This window comes from Pestalotiopsis fici (assembly GCF_000516985.1).
Source record: "Pestalotiopsis fici W106-1 unplaced genomic scaffold PFICI_Scf_13, whole genome shotgun sequence".
Taxonomy (NCBI): Eukaryota; Fungi; Ascomycota; class Sordariomycetes; order Amphisphaeriales; family Sporocadaceae; genus Pestalotiopsis; species Pestalotiopsis fici.
This window is the reverse complement of record NW_006917103.1, coordinates 220,928-239,296: the sequence shown is the minus strand read 5'-3', so window position 1 is coordinate 239,296 and position 18,369 is coordinate 220,928. Positions and strand designations below refer to the sequence as shown.

The following is an 18,369-nucleotide window of genomic DNA, read 5'->3' as shown; positions in this document are numbered from 1 at the left end:
ACGCCAATGCTTATTGGCGCTGTTTCGGGTGGGGTTGCAGCTGAAGTTCATACCGAGAAATTACCATTTTCCAAGTTGGATCGGTCCTCTCCTTTCCAGGTCGCACAGGAGAGGGTCCGATATGCGGCAATACAACGGCAATGGCGAGCAAACCAGCGAGCCTTATGAATGGGTCTGTCTCTATAGCTTTGAGGAGCCAACAAGTCTATACTGTGTATTTGAGACGGAAGAAGCAGACGCAAGTACCTGCAAGTATTGACCTTTCGAGACCCCGTAGGGCTCGTGACAAACCAAAGTGACGGCTAGTCCTGAGTGGCTCTAGGCCATCCTACCAAGCTGTGAGCGCTGTGAGATAGCGCAGTGAGAGTAGATCGCATTTTCCATTCTCGACAACCCTAGTCGCTCCACATCTTCCAGGCGAGAATTGTACCGAATGCCGACTGAGATAATACGTACAGATCAATGGTCCCAGCATGTAGATACGATAGGAAACATCAGACCTTTGAAGCTCATGATGTTTCGAGGATTTTACCACCTCGTCTACATGCTTTTCCCTCAAACAGGGCTATCAGGTCTGTCCCAGGCACAAAATTCATTCCCAGAATCTCATCTCACCGCTGCATCTGGTTTCCTCTCTAACTACCTAAATTTAGTTCCCCATGTTTCTTTGGTGGAGAACTGATCGCGATCTATCCGCAGTCGCAGGGCTATTTGGAGACGAGATCCAGCTTTCCAAGTTCTAGTTAAGCGCTACGACTTAGTTTGCTACAAAACTCCAGAAATACCTTCAGCAAAGATCACATGCCGCCGATGCTGGGTCAACGGAGAAAGATGCGAGTCCACAACGGTTCGCGTATGAAGTCTTCATATGGCAAAGGTGATCTGGACAGGCCGAAACCCTGATTTCTGCAAACCACTTCTTGCGAGCACACGCAACGAACGCAGATCTAGCGTCACTTGTGGATAATCACAAACTGTGAGGGAGGGTGGTCAAATGGGAATCCTTACAGGTGTGACACATTTACGCAAAGAGGTGCCTCTTGGATGTTGCATGAAGCACAACTTCAACCGTCTCGAGTCCATCTCGGCGATCATGAGGTGGTTTTTGCATTGCTGTTCATACGCTATCGACCTCAGGCGCAGCATGGGTCATCGTGACGCGCTTACTGCTTCCCAAAGAGGTATTGTGAGCAATCTGCCCTACGGCCGGCGTCTTGACGGATACTGCAACCAAGTGACGCGACCATTGGGCCACTCTTCAAATACGAGCCTGTCCAGAAAGGTCTTTTTGTTCTTAGTCCTGATAGTCCCTTTGCACCAGCGCGTGGCTGCAGTACGATACACCAACCGATGGGTTATACTAAACCAGAAAAGGGCTGCCTTAGTGATAGCTCATTGTCAGAACGGCGTGAGCTCACAGCCTCTCATATTCACTTCTAGCTCACTGTTTACCTGAAAACCCGTGGAGATTTTTCGGGAGCCAACGGTAGCACGTCCACCGCTCAGCAAGCAATGACTCGTCCTACCTGCCGATCTCCCGCTCCATGTTAATGCGCCCAAAATATAGTGCAGGACAGAAAATAGTATTGGATTGCGCTATACCGTAGGCTAACCTTCCAGCCCTCTCTGGGCAGCATCTGTGGGCCAGTGGCTTTCCATTTCTTGCACAACAATACCGAAAATGCTAGTTTAGTGCGTTCCCGTGACAGGTCGCTACGGACCGAAGATCGGGCGGGCTCGGATACACCGTCGCAAGAGCAAGGTTGGCCCTTTGAGAATATACACCGCTGCTACCAATACCGGATTGTTATGGCAAGTATTTGAGCATATCATTGTCTCGGTCCCTTGATAGGTTCGTCGCTACTGAACTAGTCTGTTTGAATATCAGGTTTGGGCAGCGATGCACGAAAATCCTGGATGCATCTAATAGGATGGGAGAATTTATACAAGTTGACACATGAGAGAAGCAATACATGGTTCCATTCTGGCAAGACGACCATGTAACTAATATGACCATAACTCTCCTGCAAGGACATTTACTTGAGGCACTATTTTCCATAGCTATATCGTATTTCATCCCAAATGGGAAGGTTTAACAGAAACAGAAAAGTGCGAGCACGCCATGATGGCCTTGTGATACTTGGAAGCCAAGAAAAGGTTTATACCAAAATGTAATTAGACATGGAGCATCTGCCTCGATTCACAAAGAGACACCTCTTTAATAAACAATATTTTGTCGCCCATTGGCTAGGAACAGTGCTTATGTTGTGATCAAGATTACATGCATTTTCGTCGGCATATTAAGCGAGTATTGCACCAAGACATATTTGGCCATGAGGCAGAATATCAGATACGGTGAGCTGATGATTCTGAGAAGCTACTTCGTATTTTCACAATACTTTTCGGGAACACAGTGAAAACCCATACCTCAATGGAAAGCTGAGCTCAGTAAATTTGGGCGTTGCGCCATGGAGGACTGCCTCAAGTCGATTCGCGTCAATGAAGGTGTGATTTGATCGGCCTTTGACGTGAACTTGCAGCCTCTGCTCTGTCTTCCCAATTATTGAGGCGCCTACACCAGCGCAGCACTACGGAACCGCATATTGAAGTTAAAGAAATTTCGGATCGGCACAATAGTTGTCGCGCCTTCGAATAACAGACTTCAGGTCTCGGACAAAACAGAGAACATACCAACCCCTGGTTCTCATCCAATACTGTGTAGTCATAGGTACGCCGTAGTAGGTCGGTAAGTATGTGTCCCTTGTCACCCGGCCGCTTCGCCGCGCGCCGTGATTCCTCCTACACCCTGGTGATCTGCGTCCAGAGCTGGGCGCATGCGGGGTCGGAGTGAATGCCCTGTTTCTGTCCTCGTGCATGTACCATAGAAAAACCCTGTCATGTCTTTCTTGTACACAGTAGTAGCAAAGTATGAGGCGGCGCAGGCTCCGAGATATTTTCCAGGGTGGTATGCTTTCTGCGAGACGAAGGGGCAAGCCTCATTATTGAATCATCTTCAAATCATCTGTATTCAATTGCTTCAATCTTACTCGAGACTCCAGGATGATGTATGGCTCGAACATAGAAGACAGCTCTACTCGCGTTAGTATGATTGTATGATATAGCATTACAACCTTTCCCAACTCCCGGGTTCGCAACCCGATACAGCAAATCTGCACCATTGAAATTCTGCATATGCTTTATGTATGAAGAAGTCTGTCTGTATTGCTTTTTTTTTTTCTGGGATACTCTATTCTGTCTTGTGACACATTCTACTCGGCTGTCAACGGCCACGATATTGAGTATCGCATATCCTTATCTCCCAGAAGACCCCGGTCCGAGTATCTTCAAGGTTCGCCGCGCCAGTTGCTCCTTGAGAGCGCTTAATTATTGCCAATCAGGCGATCGCAAGACAGGGCTATGGGTTGTGTAATATGCTTTTTCCATTGCAAGCGAAGAAAGAATTTGCTTCGAGGGTTGAGGGTTTACGTACAAGACAAGCCAGGGTTTGAAATGATCACAAATGTCGAACTCGGCGGCGGGGGCCATCCAGATATGAATATGCAGTCTGCCCGCCCCCACCCTTTTGCACGTCTGCGCTGCGGACCGGGGGCTCGGGCATGCTGTCCGGATCAGGCAGGAGATTTTGACATGAAGCATACGTAATGATGCTGCTGGATGATAAGCTTACTTAATAAGACTTGATCGATCTCGAAAAGGACGATGGTCAGAGATAAGCGTTTTCAAAGTAAACTTTGACCTCGTGCCCGTTTTTCTGCAATTGACATGGCTGAACGCGGATTCTAATGTAGCTTGCCTGTAAATATGCATCCGCACAGCCATACACACGTGGGATTTTGACACAAGGTCAGTGCAGCCATGGGTTGTAATAGACTAAATAAATTAAATGTGTACGAGCTCACTGCTTGACACGATATATGCCGACAATATATGTGATAGGACAACCTTTCGTAAGTCCCGTGATCTCTGGATTCTTGTCATGACACAAATCGTCGAACGTGCTTTGACCTTTCTTTTGCCTCCTGGTCATATATCCTCAGCACACTTTTGGCTGAGCGCTTTCATCGCCATTAACAAGTAGCTATATCAAAGGCATTAAGACTTAATGTCAGCAATGCATTGTAACCCATTACCCGCATTAGAACCATTCACTCGTAGATCTTGGTTTCATCTTGGCACGTCAACGTCTTTGCAGCTGTCAAAGCTCAGTCCACCGGCTCGAGCTCTTTGCTCATGAACACACACTTGATGCCCCAACGCTTTCCTGTAGGGTCAATTTCATGGTATGCGTTGAGCCTATGTCCATAGATGGTGTACCCTCGCTTTGTGTACCAATCCTGGTTTGTTGGCTTGGTGTTGAAGAATTAGCCGACATATTCCTTGACAAAGTAATCTCACGACTTACCTTGGGAATCTCTGTCAAGCCCATGGCTACCCTGCGGGGATTCTCATGGTACATTTCATCATTGCTGATTGTCGATAGTGTAATTGTCTTGGCTCGAAAAACTGTCCTAGCTATTCTATTTCCGTGTCAGCTCATGTCACTAAATGGTCAGCTCCGTATGCACAATGAATCTCACCTCTCACAGGCTACCATTGCAGCAGCGCCTAGCCCGCCACGCTGAAGGCTTCTGGAGATATAGAAGGAGTTGATTGAGTATACACCATCAGCAGCTGAAGCCCGGAGCTCTGGAAAGGTTGTGACCACGTCCAAGGAGATGTGCCCGATTGGGATGAACTTGTCGAACTGCGGGTCAGGAGTGTGTGGGCGGGACAAGACCACTCTGCACGTATCCGCTAGAGGCGTAGACTCATCTGGGAACGCTTTGATATGCTTCTGCAGACGGGACGATGTTTCTAGGTGTGAGGGTGTGAGAGCCTATAATTAGGTCAGCACAATGGGTATCCTGATTACTTGCCGGATAGACTTCTGGGGGATAGGGCGATTTGACGTTGCATAGCACATTTAGATGCATCGGGATATGAAATGCAGTATACAATATGCCTTTCTGTGCCTTTTGGGGAAATCAACTCGTGGTTGATATCTAATTTCTTTTGCAAGACCGGTCATACTCAGATGTGCATGAAAACTCCCAATATGATGACCATGAGTTGCTAGGCGAGATTGGCAAGATGGTGGCTAATTTTACTTACGATCCAATGCATACCGATCTTTCCTGATTGCTGAAGGTCTTTCCACTCGTCGACTTTAGCTATCTTCCAGCCACACGCGATCCTCTGCAATCGTAAACGTTCCACATGAGCCGTGGAGTCTGGATCCCATGGTATCAATGCAATCGACTGAGAAGCTTGCTTCTCAATTTCGGCTTTTGATATTGACGGTCGGGAGATCACCTCAGAAACCATTACAGGATCTGGGACGGTGCTTTCCGTGTTTTTAGACATTTCGGGCATGTTGGATCAATATGGAACGCTAATCGATCTGGTAGTGCTAGTACTTAAAAAGTCAAGATGAATAAGAAACAATTCATAGAAGTAGAGTAACACCAAGATTATAGTAAAGGGGTGTATAAATTACAAAAACAGTATTGCCATGGGCTGCGGCATGGAGGTTGATGCAAACGTGGCTTGTCCTAGATCCTCCGATAAACAGACATGATATGACTCATTACCAATATCTATGAGTCAATACCTGGCTACCCGGACCAGCGTTTTCAAACAGTAAATTTCTCATGTATACTATCAGTGTAAACACTAGATAGCAACATATGATTGATGCCGTGACTTGTGTGATAAAAGTATATGACCTCGGCCGCCCGATAGCGGCCGGCAAGGTTTTGAGCAGACGCATGATTGATTGGACCTACAAAGGGCGCATTCATTTGAATCAACATATTGTACAAGCTTGGGGCCATACAGTGATCTAACTTTCTGCGACCCGACGCTCAAGAATACCGTCCTCCAGACCGAGGAATTGTGATCGCGATTATGATTGAGGTCGCTTCGTGTCCATCCATTCTTGAACAATACCCTTGTAGTCACTGGGCATGTACCGTCCACAAATCTCAGACCAGAACCCATCTCTCTTGTACCTTCTGAATGGATTCAATCCGAGATCCTGCATGAGAAGATCCATATATGGTAGACAATCGAATGTGAGGTCGGGGCACCTTTCGCCGCACCCTCCAGCAGTTGGTGGGTGTCTGATGCGTGTATATTCGTTATGGAGAATAGTCTCATACATGACTCTGGCAAAGTCAATGTTTGACGTCTTCAGTGTGTTTATCTCATTAGAAAAGAATGCAGTGATCCACAGGGCTTGCAGTTGCGAGATCATGACAGCAGTCAACGCAAGGTGCGAGCCAATGAATGCAAGATTCTTATGACGCAGAGTGTCGCCGTCGGCGGGAATGATGAATCGGTACAGCTGAAAGCGGTGTTCTGTCTGTAAACACCTGTTGGAAACATCGAGTGTAGCTTGTGGCGTCTCGCGCGTCCTGATTATCCGAGGCGGCTGTCTCAAGGCAGGCATCCGATGATATATCTCCTTGCGCGCCATTGCCACTTGATTCATAACTTCCGTTTCACGAGTGTTAAGGCCAATCTTCGAGTTTGTTCCATTGCGAAGAAATTGTATTGATGGTTTTTGAATCCAACCGGTACAACAGACTAGGGCGTCAGCATCGAGTGTTGTATCATCTGAAAGGTGCACTCTGCCCTCGGATAACCGTCCGACATCCGCTATGTGGATAGTGATCCGGCCTTGACGGACCAGATCGAACCAAGAGGATGAATAGTTGTGAATGCTTAATGAATTTCCCATCCAGAACGGATTCACCCAAGGTTTCAGCTTTTGCGTCTCGGGGTGATCATTGTAACGATGAGACTTGTATGCGTAGTATTGGAGAAGCCTCCAGAATGCAGACACAAATATTCTCCCAAGCCTGGTTTCGTGTAGGAAGCGTCGTATCCAGCCAGTCAGCCCCTTCTTCTCCGTCCAGATACATGGATCGAACCAAGTAGCAAACCTCGTGGAGGCCAGGCGTTGTATGGATAATTTCAAGGGCGAAAATAACACCGGCCAGACCCAACTAGGACCACCGCCAGACGGCCTGATAATCATGTGCGCCTGCGCACCAGCTTCGGCCACCGAGAAGCATGCATCCCATGCCGACTTGTTGCCACCGATGACAACGACATGCTTGGCTTGTTTCAATGAGTTTGAACGTTGGCTAAGCTCTTTTGCGTGGAACAAGTCGCGATTGAATAAATCCTGTCCCGAAAACGTGGGTATGTAGGGTTTTGATGTTAAACCAGTAGCCACGACCATCTTGCGAGCTATAACTCGTTCGATTGGAGGTCTAGATGGTTTAAGATCTACTGAAACCACCTGCAACAGCCAGTCTCCGCTGTCGAGGAGCTCTGCCGACTCGACCGTATGCCCAAGACGCAGCCGCGAGGCTATGCCAAAGTGATTGGCAAATTGTTCAAGGTAGTCGTGGACAGCGTCTCCAGAGATGTGCTCCCCTGGCCGGACGTCGAATCTCCCAGGACTCATGGGAAAGTCCGAGAATTCATATGATCCAAGTAGATTGTTCGTTTTCAGGCCTGGGTACAGCCGCTCTTTCGCCCACACGCCGCCGACTGACTTGGCGGAATCGAGCACCAACATGGATGCGTTGGGATGCACCTCTAGATGAGCTTTGGCCATGGCCAATCCATGCCATCCTGGAAAGTCAGACAAGACTCTTGGAAGTAATTGGGTGTCACTCACCTGCTCCAATGACTGCAAGATCGAAATGCTCCATTCCTTCATATGCTCACGGGGTTTTTCTTTGGAAGGGGCTCACAAACCTGAGTGTCAACATCTCTGTTCTTTATCTTGGATATCGCAGTACGAAACGAAAAGCCGTGGTACAATGCCGAAGACAGCCCCTTGATTACAGTGAGGGGTCCCATATCATTCTAATCCAGTCAAGCGGGGGTTCGGAGCAAAGCTTCTTACAATAAAGCAGAACAACAGGAGATGGACAAAAATGGACCATGCACCTATTTTCTGACAGCCGACTAAATAGTGAGCGTGTTTTGGTGTTTACGTCTGTGTATTTTAGGTTCAACCAGCAAGAACGTAAAAGCTTCGCGTCAATGCAAAAACTGCCAAGCCTGACTAACATGCCATGGGAAGACAAAATTGTTCGAAGTGATTTCATCACGTTATACATTGGGTCAAGTTTTGAAGCAGTCGAAACCAGAAACCCATGAATTGAAAGAAGATTGGGCATTGAGGTTGTTTCAATATGAAGTGGGGTAAACATTGAGATGCTTATTACATGTCGGTCGCGGAACCGTCCACACTGACTGTGCAGACAAAAGTGCATTGATAGGGTGACAGTGCCCACCCAGAGTGATGTTACTCTTTTACAGAGTCAGCAACGAGAATTTTCAATATACAAATCGTCTACGAGCCACAATCTATATTGCAAATTCGGGAATTCTATTTTACGGTTCGAGTCCCTCCCATGTACTGCTTCTTCGCTCAAGCCACGACGAAATATGCACCCTGTTCTCGCGCTTTAAGCGGCCAGGAATCAATTACTATGATATCATGTGATCGTTCAATAAGCATCAGACAATGCATTGTGGTGAGAAACCAGAGTCGACAAAGAGAACTTTCCAAACAAAGATCAGATCATGACCACGACAAGTTCGGGGAAAGCACGTGTACGTGTCTTTGTTCCTTAGCTATATATACTCGGCGTATGTTTCCAATATGGATCCGAAAGGAAGACATACATTGCATGCATCAATTATGAACTCGAATATGAGCAACATGAAAGGCGATTTAGTTGTATCCTTCCTTTCTCCAAGCTCACCCCCCATTTCCAGTATTGCATCTAGCCCGTTAGAGTCAGTGTGCTCGACCAAAGACGATTTACCCGAGCAGAATCTTGCAGCAAAGGTATACCTCCAATGTCAAAGACTATGGGAAAGTTCGGAAATCAAGATCGGAGACGAAATCCAGACTGCCAGGCATCGAAGCTTTCCCATCACAGTTTCGGATGAGAATGGCAGTGATGAGTTCATTTTTCAAGTTCCAAACGATACGTCTGACATTGAACTTACGGCCGCTGTGTACAACTACATCCACCAGGAGCTTGATCTCAAGGCTAACACGCCTAGGGTCCATCACAAGAACAGCGGCTTTGATGGGCCTGTAGGCCACCCATATCTGGTCTTCTCTCGCCTACCGGGTCTTTCCCTCCAAGAAACTTGGCCAAATCTCACTCATGAACAGAGACTATCTGTCGCTCGTCAGGTCGGCGAATTATACCTTGATCTCCAATCCGCAACCAACTCGCACTGCGGACTGTTCAAGGTGCCCATGGATAGATATGGCCATAGCATGGAAGGTAGTGTTCTCCTCGAGGCCTTTGGACAACAGCGCTATCATCTTGAAAATACCGAAAGAGACTCGATCGAGCTCGAGGAAGATGGTCTAGTTAACCTTAATAATCTACGTAAAGACCCGCCTGGTCTGTCCGCACGAGACATGGCGATTCTGACATTTGAAAGGCGGAAATATTATTCTTCGGCATCTCGGCGACAGTGGTTGGAAGAATACACGGACAAAGCCGTTGACATGATCAAAGCGATTACTCACAAAGGCTTACTGGACGACACCATTTGCATTTGGCACCGTAATATCTCTGCTGAGAATATCTTGATAGAACGAGATGCTAATGGCGAACCCAAGATCACGGGGCTACTGGGCTGGGACGGTGCCGGATTCGCACCTCGCTTCATGACCTGCCGCGCTCCACAGTGGCTCTGGACGCGCGTGGGAACCAAAGTTGTACGATTTGCGCCTGGGCCATGTGACGGCAACATACATGTCAGCAAAGGGTATCCCGAGATGGACGAGGAGCCCTTCGAGGCCTTTGAGCCGACAAAATCTGAAGCGAAGAAAATCAAGGCTGCATTCGACGAGGCCGTTGGAGAGGTATTCACAAGGGCAGCTTACGACACTCATATGATTATTGCTCGGCGCCTAATGCATGTAGCAGCTTGCAGCGTTTGGGATCTAGACCATACTCAAGAATTAGCTATGATATTCGCGGAATGGGAGCATCGAAAGATTCGAGCAGAGAAGCTGAAAGAGGGGGTTCGCAACATGTTGGACCGTGGTGAAGTCCGTAGGCGGGGCAGCCTGTAATGATAGACTCCTTGTAAAGTAGAAGCACGGTTAAGCATTGAAGAAAGCACAAGTCACAAGGGGGGCAAGTTTCGAATACGCTTCACAGAGTGCTGATGCATAAATATCTCTATTGTTAAATGCCAGTCAAGTCATAAGTCGTTTCATAATTCTTTAGTGACAATCAAGTATCGACCCGCAATAACTTTTTGTTGTTCCATATTCGCTTAAACGCCAATGGCCTTGGCGATGGCCTCACCGACTCCCTTTGCGCTGGCAGGGTTCTGGCCGGTGATGAACTTGCCGCCGTCGACACTGATGACGAGCTCGCCCCATGCCTGGTCGGCCTTCTTGTAGACGCCACCGGCCTCCTTGATCTTGTCCTCGAGCAGTACGGGCATGAGCTTGGTCATGCCGGCCTGGTCCTCCTCTTCATTGGAGAAGCCAGTGGCCTCCTTGCCGGCGAGCAGGTGTTGGCCATTGGGCAGCTTGACGTTGGTAAAAACAATGGGACCGTGGCAGACGGCGGCGACAGGCTTGCCAGCAGCGACGAACTCGTTGATCAGGGCGATGCTGTCCTTGTCCGTGGCGAGATCGAACATGGGGCCGTGGCCACCGGGGTAGAAGAGAGCAGCAAACTCGGACGAGCGACCGAGGTAGTCGGAGAGCTTGCCCGTGTTCTTCCACAGGGCCTCCTTGGTCTTTAGGAAGTTGACGGATGAGGGGTCCTGCTTGAAAGCGTCGACAGAGGCCTGGTCGAGTGGTGCCTCACCACCCTTGGGCGAGACAATGGTGATCTCGGTCTTGGGCTCGAGGACATCGTAGGGGTGAGCGAGCTCAGGCTGGGTTTTGGGGGAAAACTTTGTGTTAGCGGGGGCCCTTTTGAGCGCGCGGACTGACTTTGCGGGAGACAGGCGAAATATCAATCACTCACCAGGTACCAGCCCGTCTTGTGGTCGGCGTCGATTTGGCCGAAGGAGGTAAGAACGACGAGAACCTTGGGTGCCATTTTTGTTATGGTGTATGATTTGAGAGTTTCTAAATCGTAGTGACAAGGTGATGAGGCGCTTCTAGCAAGTGTTCAATGTTGTTTTATTGGGGTATCAATGGTATGGATGCTAGAAAACAGAACAGAAGTGCTAATTACGATTAGCAGGAAGCTTGTATATATATACAAAAGCAGACCCAAACCCAATACGATGCGATTCTTTCAAGCTAATACTGCAAATAGAGATGGATCAGCCATTAAACCAGCTGTAGCCGACGGTTTGTCAGCATACTCCATCAGGCAAGCATTGCAAAGAACCAACAAAGAAGCTTTCCGAAATGGAAGAAACTTCTTTTCATCATGCGAGCCGACATCCATCTCCTGGGACCCAATGACGTTTATCCTCTTCCAGAGCTTCCGAGGCTTCAGCTACCCGAACTAAGCTTCTTTCGGGGGGGCAGCCCCTCCACGACAGTTTTGCACTCGAGATATGGGGGGCAGCAGGGGGGCGTCAATGTCAAATACCCCGCCGACGTAATGCAATTGCGGCCGCTGCTTGTGTTGACTTTTGTTGACCAGAGATTGAGTGAGAACTGAAGGGATATGGTCAAAAACATTGGAACATCCCTGGTATATACGTACATACTGGTGACGGTATGTAGCACAGTTCTCAATCTTGACTACGATTGACATGCCATCATCTCAGGGCCGATCGATGTGTATCTGTGAGCAAGCAAAAAGATGACGGCACCTCGTTCGTATCGATGCACATCTTGCCCATCAGGGTAACTCACGTGGGAACGCGAGAGCCGCATCGGCAGATGTCAGGTTGTCATGATAATTCCCCACTGTACTTTGCACATGTTGAGGCTATCAATTGATCCCCCAGTCATCTTTCTGAGCATGACTAACAATGGTTATTAGTCTTGTAGTGTACTAGGAGACCACTGGAATACTAAAACAGTGAAGAACCAGGGCTTCCTAGCTTCCAGGAACTGTGGATAAATCCTGGCCCGGTATCTGTAACCTCTCGTCGGTGAACACACTCTTAACGCCGAAATAATGACTGAATACTTGTCCCTTTAACTGGGGAGAAAGCTGGGGGAGATCCATACCAATGTTTAACGCCGTCGGGGATATAATTGTCGACTCCTTGACGTGAACTCGTTCTTTTCAACGGCTGCCATAGAGGTCATGATGTACCATATGGTACACTAATTACATCATGCTAAAATAAAAAACTTGGACGTTGTACCATTGCACTGCAATCATTGCTCAATCTCAACAGTCCGCCGGAACGCAGCAATAAAACAAATTACAGGATGAAATTCTCAAACGTGGACCACTCATTTTGCGCTGCAAAACGCTACTGTGCATATGCATCGAGTCAACGCTTTCTTGGTTGCATTATTGGAATATATGACCCTCTATAACTTGGCGTACCATACATGCAGAGGTCCATGTCGAATAAGAGCTGCAGATTTGTGACGCTGGAAAACAAAATGGAGTACAGCTACTACTAACATGACTCGCTCCTTAGCGATATCCAGCAACGAATACGATCAATCATCAATCTCGGCGCGTGCGATTGGTCTTCCGGGAAATTGTCGGTATCGTAACTGACGGCCTTTTCTTTCCCCGAAGCATCGCTCATACGGATGATGGACTCGCATCAATATGGTACAGCTGTGGCTCCTTTTCTCCCTTCTTACGGAGGATATATCGTCGAAACCACCACGGCAGCACCTCTCTGAACTGATAGCTAGCATGGCGTCTGGTGGAGACATTGAACACGCCGTCCAGCTCCTCCAACGTACGTTTGCTCGTCTCGGGAACGAACAAGAATATGGCAACGAGGCACACAATATTCAGTGCAGAAAAGAGCCCAAACGATCCTTGAGGCTTGAGGCCTTGCAACATGGGCGGGAAAGTCAAGGCGACAACCACTGCCCAAAAGTTGTTGGTGGCGACGGCCCACGACATTCCTACTTCACGATGTGAGAGCGGAAAGACCTCTGACGAGTAGACAAAGGCGCATGGTCCTTCGCCCGGGCCGTAGAAAGCCACGTACAGGTAGATGAAGAGCGCTATCAACCCAATGTGCGCAGGGCTTTCAGCGGGGACATAGAATGCCATGCCGGCAGCAAGCAATGTCCAGCACATGTTTGGGAATGTGGCTAGGAGCAAGGCACGTCTTCCCCAAGTGTCGATGGTGTACAAGGCCGGTATGGCGAACACAAACATGGCCATGCCAAACCCCCAAGAGGCGAGGAGAGCCACTTTGTTGCTGGCGCCAGCTTGTGAGAAGATGGTCGACGAGTAAAATGCCATAATGTTTACTAATCATGTTTAGTGTCCAGTACTACAAATTGCGAGTCCAGGTTGACTTACTTCCACAAAATTGTTGCGAGGCCATGATGATACCAGATGCTTGTGCAGCCCGACGATTTCGCGGCACAGTAAATAGCTCCATGGCTCGCGTGAAGAAACCGCCGCGAGCAGAACCAGTCGCTTTGATCAGGGCTTCCTCAACTTCGAGTTGCGCATGCAGATAATACATGTCGCGACACGCGAGAAGGGGTGATCCACGAAGTCTCAGCAATGACCTATAGGCCTTTTCATACTTGCCCTTTTTCATGAGCCAGCGAGGCGACTCGGGCGTCATGAATATGCCAATCAGTAGAGGAACAGCTGGGATGAAGGCGGAACCGAGCTGCAATCGCCACGCAATATCGCCTACATCAATGACGACGAGGTTGGCGGTGAAACCTAGCATTATTCCAAAGGCGACAAAGAGCTGCCAGGTCATTGTCAATGCACCACGGATGTTGGCAGGGGCATTCTCTGCCGAGAACACTGGAACTGTCACTTCCTTGAGACCCATTCCGATCCCGAGGAGAATGCGACAGACCAGAATTTGGACCCAAGACTGAGATACAGCCTGCCCAATGGGCGCAATGAGACTGAATATTGCGCCGACAAAGATCGTACCCCGGCGTCCTAGTAAGTCGTTCAATGGGTCTGAAAGCCAGCAAGCACTGGGACACCGAGTCAGTATGAAACCTAAAGAAGGTTGAGCGCCATATGCCAACTCACATGACACAAATAGCCATATACGGAGCACTGTTGATGGCACCGACAATCCAGGCATTTCTGGCACAGGTTCCGGCGAGCTCGCAAGCTTCTCCAGTCTCTGCAATGTCAAATACCTGCGGATATGATAGATTGGCACCGTTTGAACCCGTCTGGTCCCAACCTTGAATGGCTGCACCAATCGATGTCATGAAAATGGTAAAGTAGAGCGCTTTAGGGTGTCTCCAGCGATGCTCGGCCTCCACCCGCAGCACCTCGTGATCATCCGCCGTGAGCTCCGCTATCGATCGAGGTGCATGCGGTGTGCGGGCAACGAGGGCTCCCTTCTTGAAAGTCTCAAGTCTGTCGACCAGATTGTGCGCGGTACAGAACGCTTCGACATCGGAATTCAACTCGTCTTTGGTCTTGGCTGCCAAGGGGTTGGTGATCCTACTGAAGATCAGAATATAGCAAAGGTCAACCCGATACAAGATTCCACCTACTCGCCGGCAGTTTGGTGAGACGCATTATAATCGGACGAAGGTGCTGCATTATCTACATGGTCCAGTGCAAACTTTTCGGTGGGACTGTGGTCTTGGTTAGCGAAATGTTCTTCAATTACTTGTGATTGAAGTAACAAACCTGTCGATACGAGGATCTTGAGACTTCTCCATCTTGAATTTGAAGGCTTCCAATTCTGTGGCGTGACATTGATTGAGAACATCTGAAATCAAATGTTTGAAGACCTATCAACTTTATATATACCACGAAGCTTTCAGTCCGGGGAAATGCGGAGTAGCGAGGTTGGAACATGGGGAAAAGAAACAACAAATGCGGAGGAAGGACTAATCAGGTGCCAGCAACCGGTGTAACAGACCATACGCATGGTACGTCAAGCATAATCGTCGTCATTTTCCGCTCGAATCCGTAGACTTTGCTATGTTTACAACTACCATGATCATACAAGCACGCGCCATGAGACGCCCAATCCGATATCTTCAGCCGGTGGCGGCATCTTGGCGAGGCACAAGCATGTACCGATGGTGGGGCGAGGGCGGTGATATCGCCGAAACCATGAGTCGCGCTGGAAACGTACAATATAGTCTTGAGAGGCTGAATTCAGTGATATGCACTCTCGATGCACTAGTTGAGGTCTGACAAAGGGGCGATCGAACACATCAGGGTTCATGTCGAGGAGATACCATCTTGGCGCCGTAAACCGGTGCAAGTGCCGCAACAGCACAAGTTGAAGAGCCTGGACAATATGGTCGATTGTCTTGCGAACAATCAGTGATGATGCGTCATTTTTTTAGCATCAAGATTTCATTTGGATCTTGCAGGCATTGAATCCATGTCCCTGAAATTTGTTACACCACTCATGGCAATTAGTCTTCATAGCCATTAAGACATTCTTCGATTTTGGTCATGGTAAAGCAGTATAGTATGAGGATAGTCAGAGACTTTTGATAATGTTTTACATATTATAATTGTCTAGGAGAAGTTATCCCATGCATGATACTTCTTCCTAACTGTTGAGCATATCTCTTGGCATCTGTATGATATCTTGGAGTTCCTGATCAAACATTGGAGGCATTGCCCAAGACTGTCCCCACACATCGGCAATCTCCATTCGCGTCGGTTCATTATAGCCCAAGATTGTAGAGTCTGGGCTGCTGGGTACGAGTCCTTTCGATTGACATTAGCCGTGGACGAGTGTGGACATTTGACGGACTCACCGATGATATTCTTCAAAATGAAAGCCGCCCGCTTGGCTATAGGCTCAACAGCACCCATTGTTTCCAGTATCAATTTGGAGCTTTCTGCTTGCTGCCTCCACACTGGGCTAAGGCCGTTGTAGGGATCATAAATCAAGCAAGTCACATTCACAAAGACGGCCGTGACAAGCCAGTACGTTGCGTACCAAACAAGAGCCCCGGGCATTTCGCTTCGACCGTGACAGAATGTGTTGATGGACACAATGCACTCTTGCGCAGAGTTGATGCACCTCACTACTGCACTGTTTGCATCCGTCAGGACCAACGCTCTCCGGTTACGCACAACATCCAGCAAGAATGGTCGAGTCATTACGATTCGCAAATGCCATGATCGCCACAGCAGCACCGCCCGGGGTATCTCGAACCACGTGAATTCGGGGTCCAGTGCTGAATAAAAGTATAATGGAAGGCTCTGCTTCCATTTACTGACCTCGTCGTCCAAGACAAGAATTCGAGGTTGATCGGGGAGTTGTCTCTCCAACAGAGTTGTGTTGACAGTGCTGGATATCGCGGCCAACTTGCTCTGCCATATCAAAGACGAAGCTGCCGTTGGTTCATCGCGTGATGCGGGCAATGATTCAATGTCGACCGAGATGTCGCTGTCGTGAAGATTCTTGGGAGGTTTGATGTTTGTCCCATGAAGCTCCATCGTTGGTCGGCCAAATGTCAAGCGTGCCCCAGTATCAAAAATGTAGAGAGTCCACCAGACCCTACGTCGCACCTCCATGGTGAAGGGAGAAGAGGCTTTCTCGGAGAATTCTCGGTGCAGGCCTAAACCCAAGGCCAGGTTGTACGCGATGCCGAGCATTGTGAAGCCGCTGTTGGGCATATTTCTCTTTTGGGTGTAGTTTGCCAACAGTGCAAACGCCTGAACGAGCTGAAGTGATCCGCATTGCAAAATGTCTGCGCTAATATGCTCGCGGGCTCGGTTGAAGAAATAGATGTCGTAGTTGTTGGAACTTTGCGGACCGGCGAATGCGCCCAGCGCGAGTACAATGTTGAATAGTAGTGGCCAAGAGCCATCTTGTGATTTGGCTATCACACCCATGTTCTGGGCCCGAAAGTAGCCTTCGTGTAGGATCGGGTATGCTGAATGAAAGTGCTTGAAGTACCAGTCAATGCAACACTGCATGAACATTTGAGATGACGGGGGCTCGTGAGCAGTGAGCAGCTTTTCCGCACCAAACTCGTCTCGGTTTCCATCGCCAGAACCATCGGTGTTTGGGAAGAAATTTGCGATTGACTGTAAATACCGCAATAACGAATTGCCTGATTGAGGGCCCATGTAGCCAGAGCCCTTGGGATTAACCGTCAGCGACCCGATACCATCTGAGGATATCCTCAAACTCCTGATTTCGTTCCATTCGAGCGTATCCCATTTTTCGTCCTCCTGGTCGGCATTAGAGGGTGGAGCGACTGTGTTGTGTATTGTTTCGTCAATGCTATCTTCCAAGGGACCTGATGTCTCCGTTGTATGATCGAAACCCTCCTGGAGAGTGCTGTCGGGAGTGGTCTGCGTCTCAACCGTATGGACAGCCTGCGCCAGGTCAATGTGCGGAACAAACCTTCGCCAGGCAGCCTTCAGAAGCTGCACCTGTTTCCGGGCATCCCTGAGCTGCCTGATCATGACATGACGTTAGCAACTCGATGGCTGTATCAAGAGTGCGGAAAGAGCGCCAGGATGTCTTACCCTTCAAGCACGGCCAATCTTCCGTGAACGGATGTATAAGAGCACGGAGCTTGCAATCTCTGGCAGTACTGACATGGATTTGTGCCAGAACACTTGATTTTACGCCGCTTGCATTGATCACATGCTTTGTGCCGGGCTACGGTCTCGGGGACCGACCGCCGGCGAGATGGTGTATCAGACCCAGTATCTCCGTCTCTGCTACTCCGGCCGATTGTTTGCATGTTACCAAAACGATAGGGGCTAGGTATGGACTGTATGGAAGATCATCCAAGTACCTGGATGGGCACGGAATGAGGCACGACGGTGAAAATACCATCCTGCAGCGGTGCGGCGATTTCACCGAGAGTGCTTCTCCACGGCGGAACGGTCCATCTCTGGGTTCCCTAGTAGTGCGGGGATTGAGTTGGAGAGGGAGAAGCATGCTAACATACAGCCTCAGGACGCGACGTCTCCCACTTGCCGGGCATGACTCTCGATCGCGCGCTTGCATGACCGTAAGCCATGATGACTTTGCCATGGCGATTGGACTACATGTGTTGGAGGCTTGGCAAAGGCGCTCACGAATCTCGACGTTGTTGCCCAGCCTTAGCCTAACCTAGACAATTTCAGTGGGACGTCTGGACTCTGATGTTGGATTGCCGGCTCTAGTGCAAGTGCCCTGAAAGCGCAACCA

General features: G+C 48.9%; 6 protein-coding genes across 6 annotated transcripts; 1 reads left to right on the top strand and 5 right to left on the bottom strand.

Annotated features, from left to right (window-relative positions):
* Window positions 1-4,223: 4,223 nt before the first annotated feature.
* On the bottom strand, window positions 4,224-5,433 carry PFICI_14475 (uncharacterized protein; the record flags this gene model as incomplete). The annotated part of the gene is made up of 4 exons (XM_007843056.1): window positions 4,224-4,367; window positions 4,424-4,538; window positions 4,599-4,897; window positions 5,173-5,433. 4 exons carry the CDS (start codon window positions 5,431-5,433, stop codon window positions 4,224-4,226), a joined length of 819 nt encoding a protein of 272 aa, XP_007841247.1.
* A 532-nt stretch (window positions 5,434-5,965) lies between these two features.
* Window positions 5,966-7,690, bottom strand: PFICI_14474 (uncharacterized protein; the record flags this gene model as incomplete). The annotated part of the gene is made up of 1 exon (XM_007843055.1): window positions 5,966-7,690. The coding sequence occupies one exon, from the start codon at window positions 7,688-7,690 to the stop codon at window positions 5,966-5,968; it is 1,725 nt and encodes a 574-aa protein (XP_007841246.1).
* A 1,110-nt stretch (window positions 7,691-8,800) lies between these two features.
* PFICI_14473 (uncharacterized protein) lies at window positions 8,801-10,192 on the top strand (the record flags this gene model as incomplete). The annotated part of the gene is made up of 1 exon (XM_007843054.1): window positions 8,801-10,192. The coding sequence occupies one exon, from the start codon at window positions 8,801-8,803 to the stop codon at window positions 10,190-10,192; it is 1,392 nt and encodes a 463-aa protein (XP_007841245.1).
* Window positions 10,193-10,398: 206 nt separating this feature from the next.
* On the bottom strand, window positions 10,399-11,180 carry PFICI_14472 (uncharacterized protein; the record flags this gene model as incomplete). The annotated part of the gene is made up of 2 exons (XM_007843053.1): window positions 10,399-11,070; window positions 11,106-11,180. 2 exons carry the CDS (start codon window positions 11,178-11,180, stop codon window positions 10,399-10,401), a joined length of 747 nt encoding a protein of 248 aa, XP_007841244.1.
* Window positions 11,181-12,809: 1,629 nt separating this feature from the next.
* On the bottom strand, window positions 12,810-14,905 carry PFICI_14471 (uncharacterized protein; the record flags this gene model as incomplete). The annotated part of the gene is made up of 5 exons (XM_007843052.1): window positions 12,810-13,498; window positions 13,551-14,197; window positions 14,256-14,681; window positions 14,735-14,818; window positions 14,874-14,905. 5 exons carry the CDS (start codon window positions 14,903-14,905, stop codon window positions 12,810-12,812), a joined length of 1,878 nt encoding a protein of 625 aa, XP_007841243.1.
* Window positions 14,906-15,756: 851 nt separating this feature from the next.
* Window positions 15,757-17,633, bottom strand: PFICI_14470 (uncharacterized protein; the record flags this gene model as incomplete). Its single annotated transcript, XM_007843051.1, has 2 exons — window positions 15,757-15,917; window positions 15,968-17,633. 2 exons carry the CDS (start codon window positions 17,631-17,633, stop codon window positions 15,757-15,759), a joined length of 1,827 nt encoding a protein of 608 aa, XP_007841242.1.
* Between the last annotated feature and the right edge of the window lie 736 nt (window positions 17,634-18,369).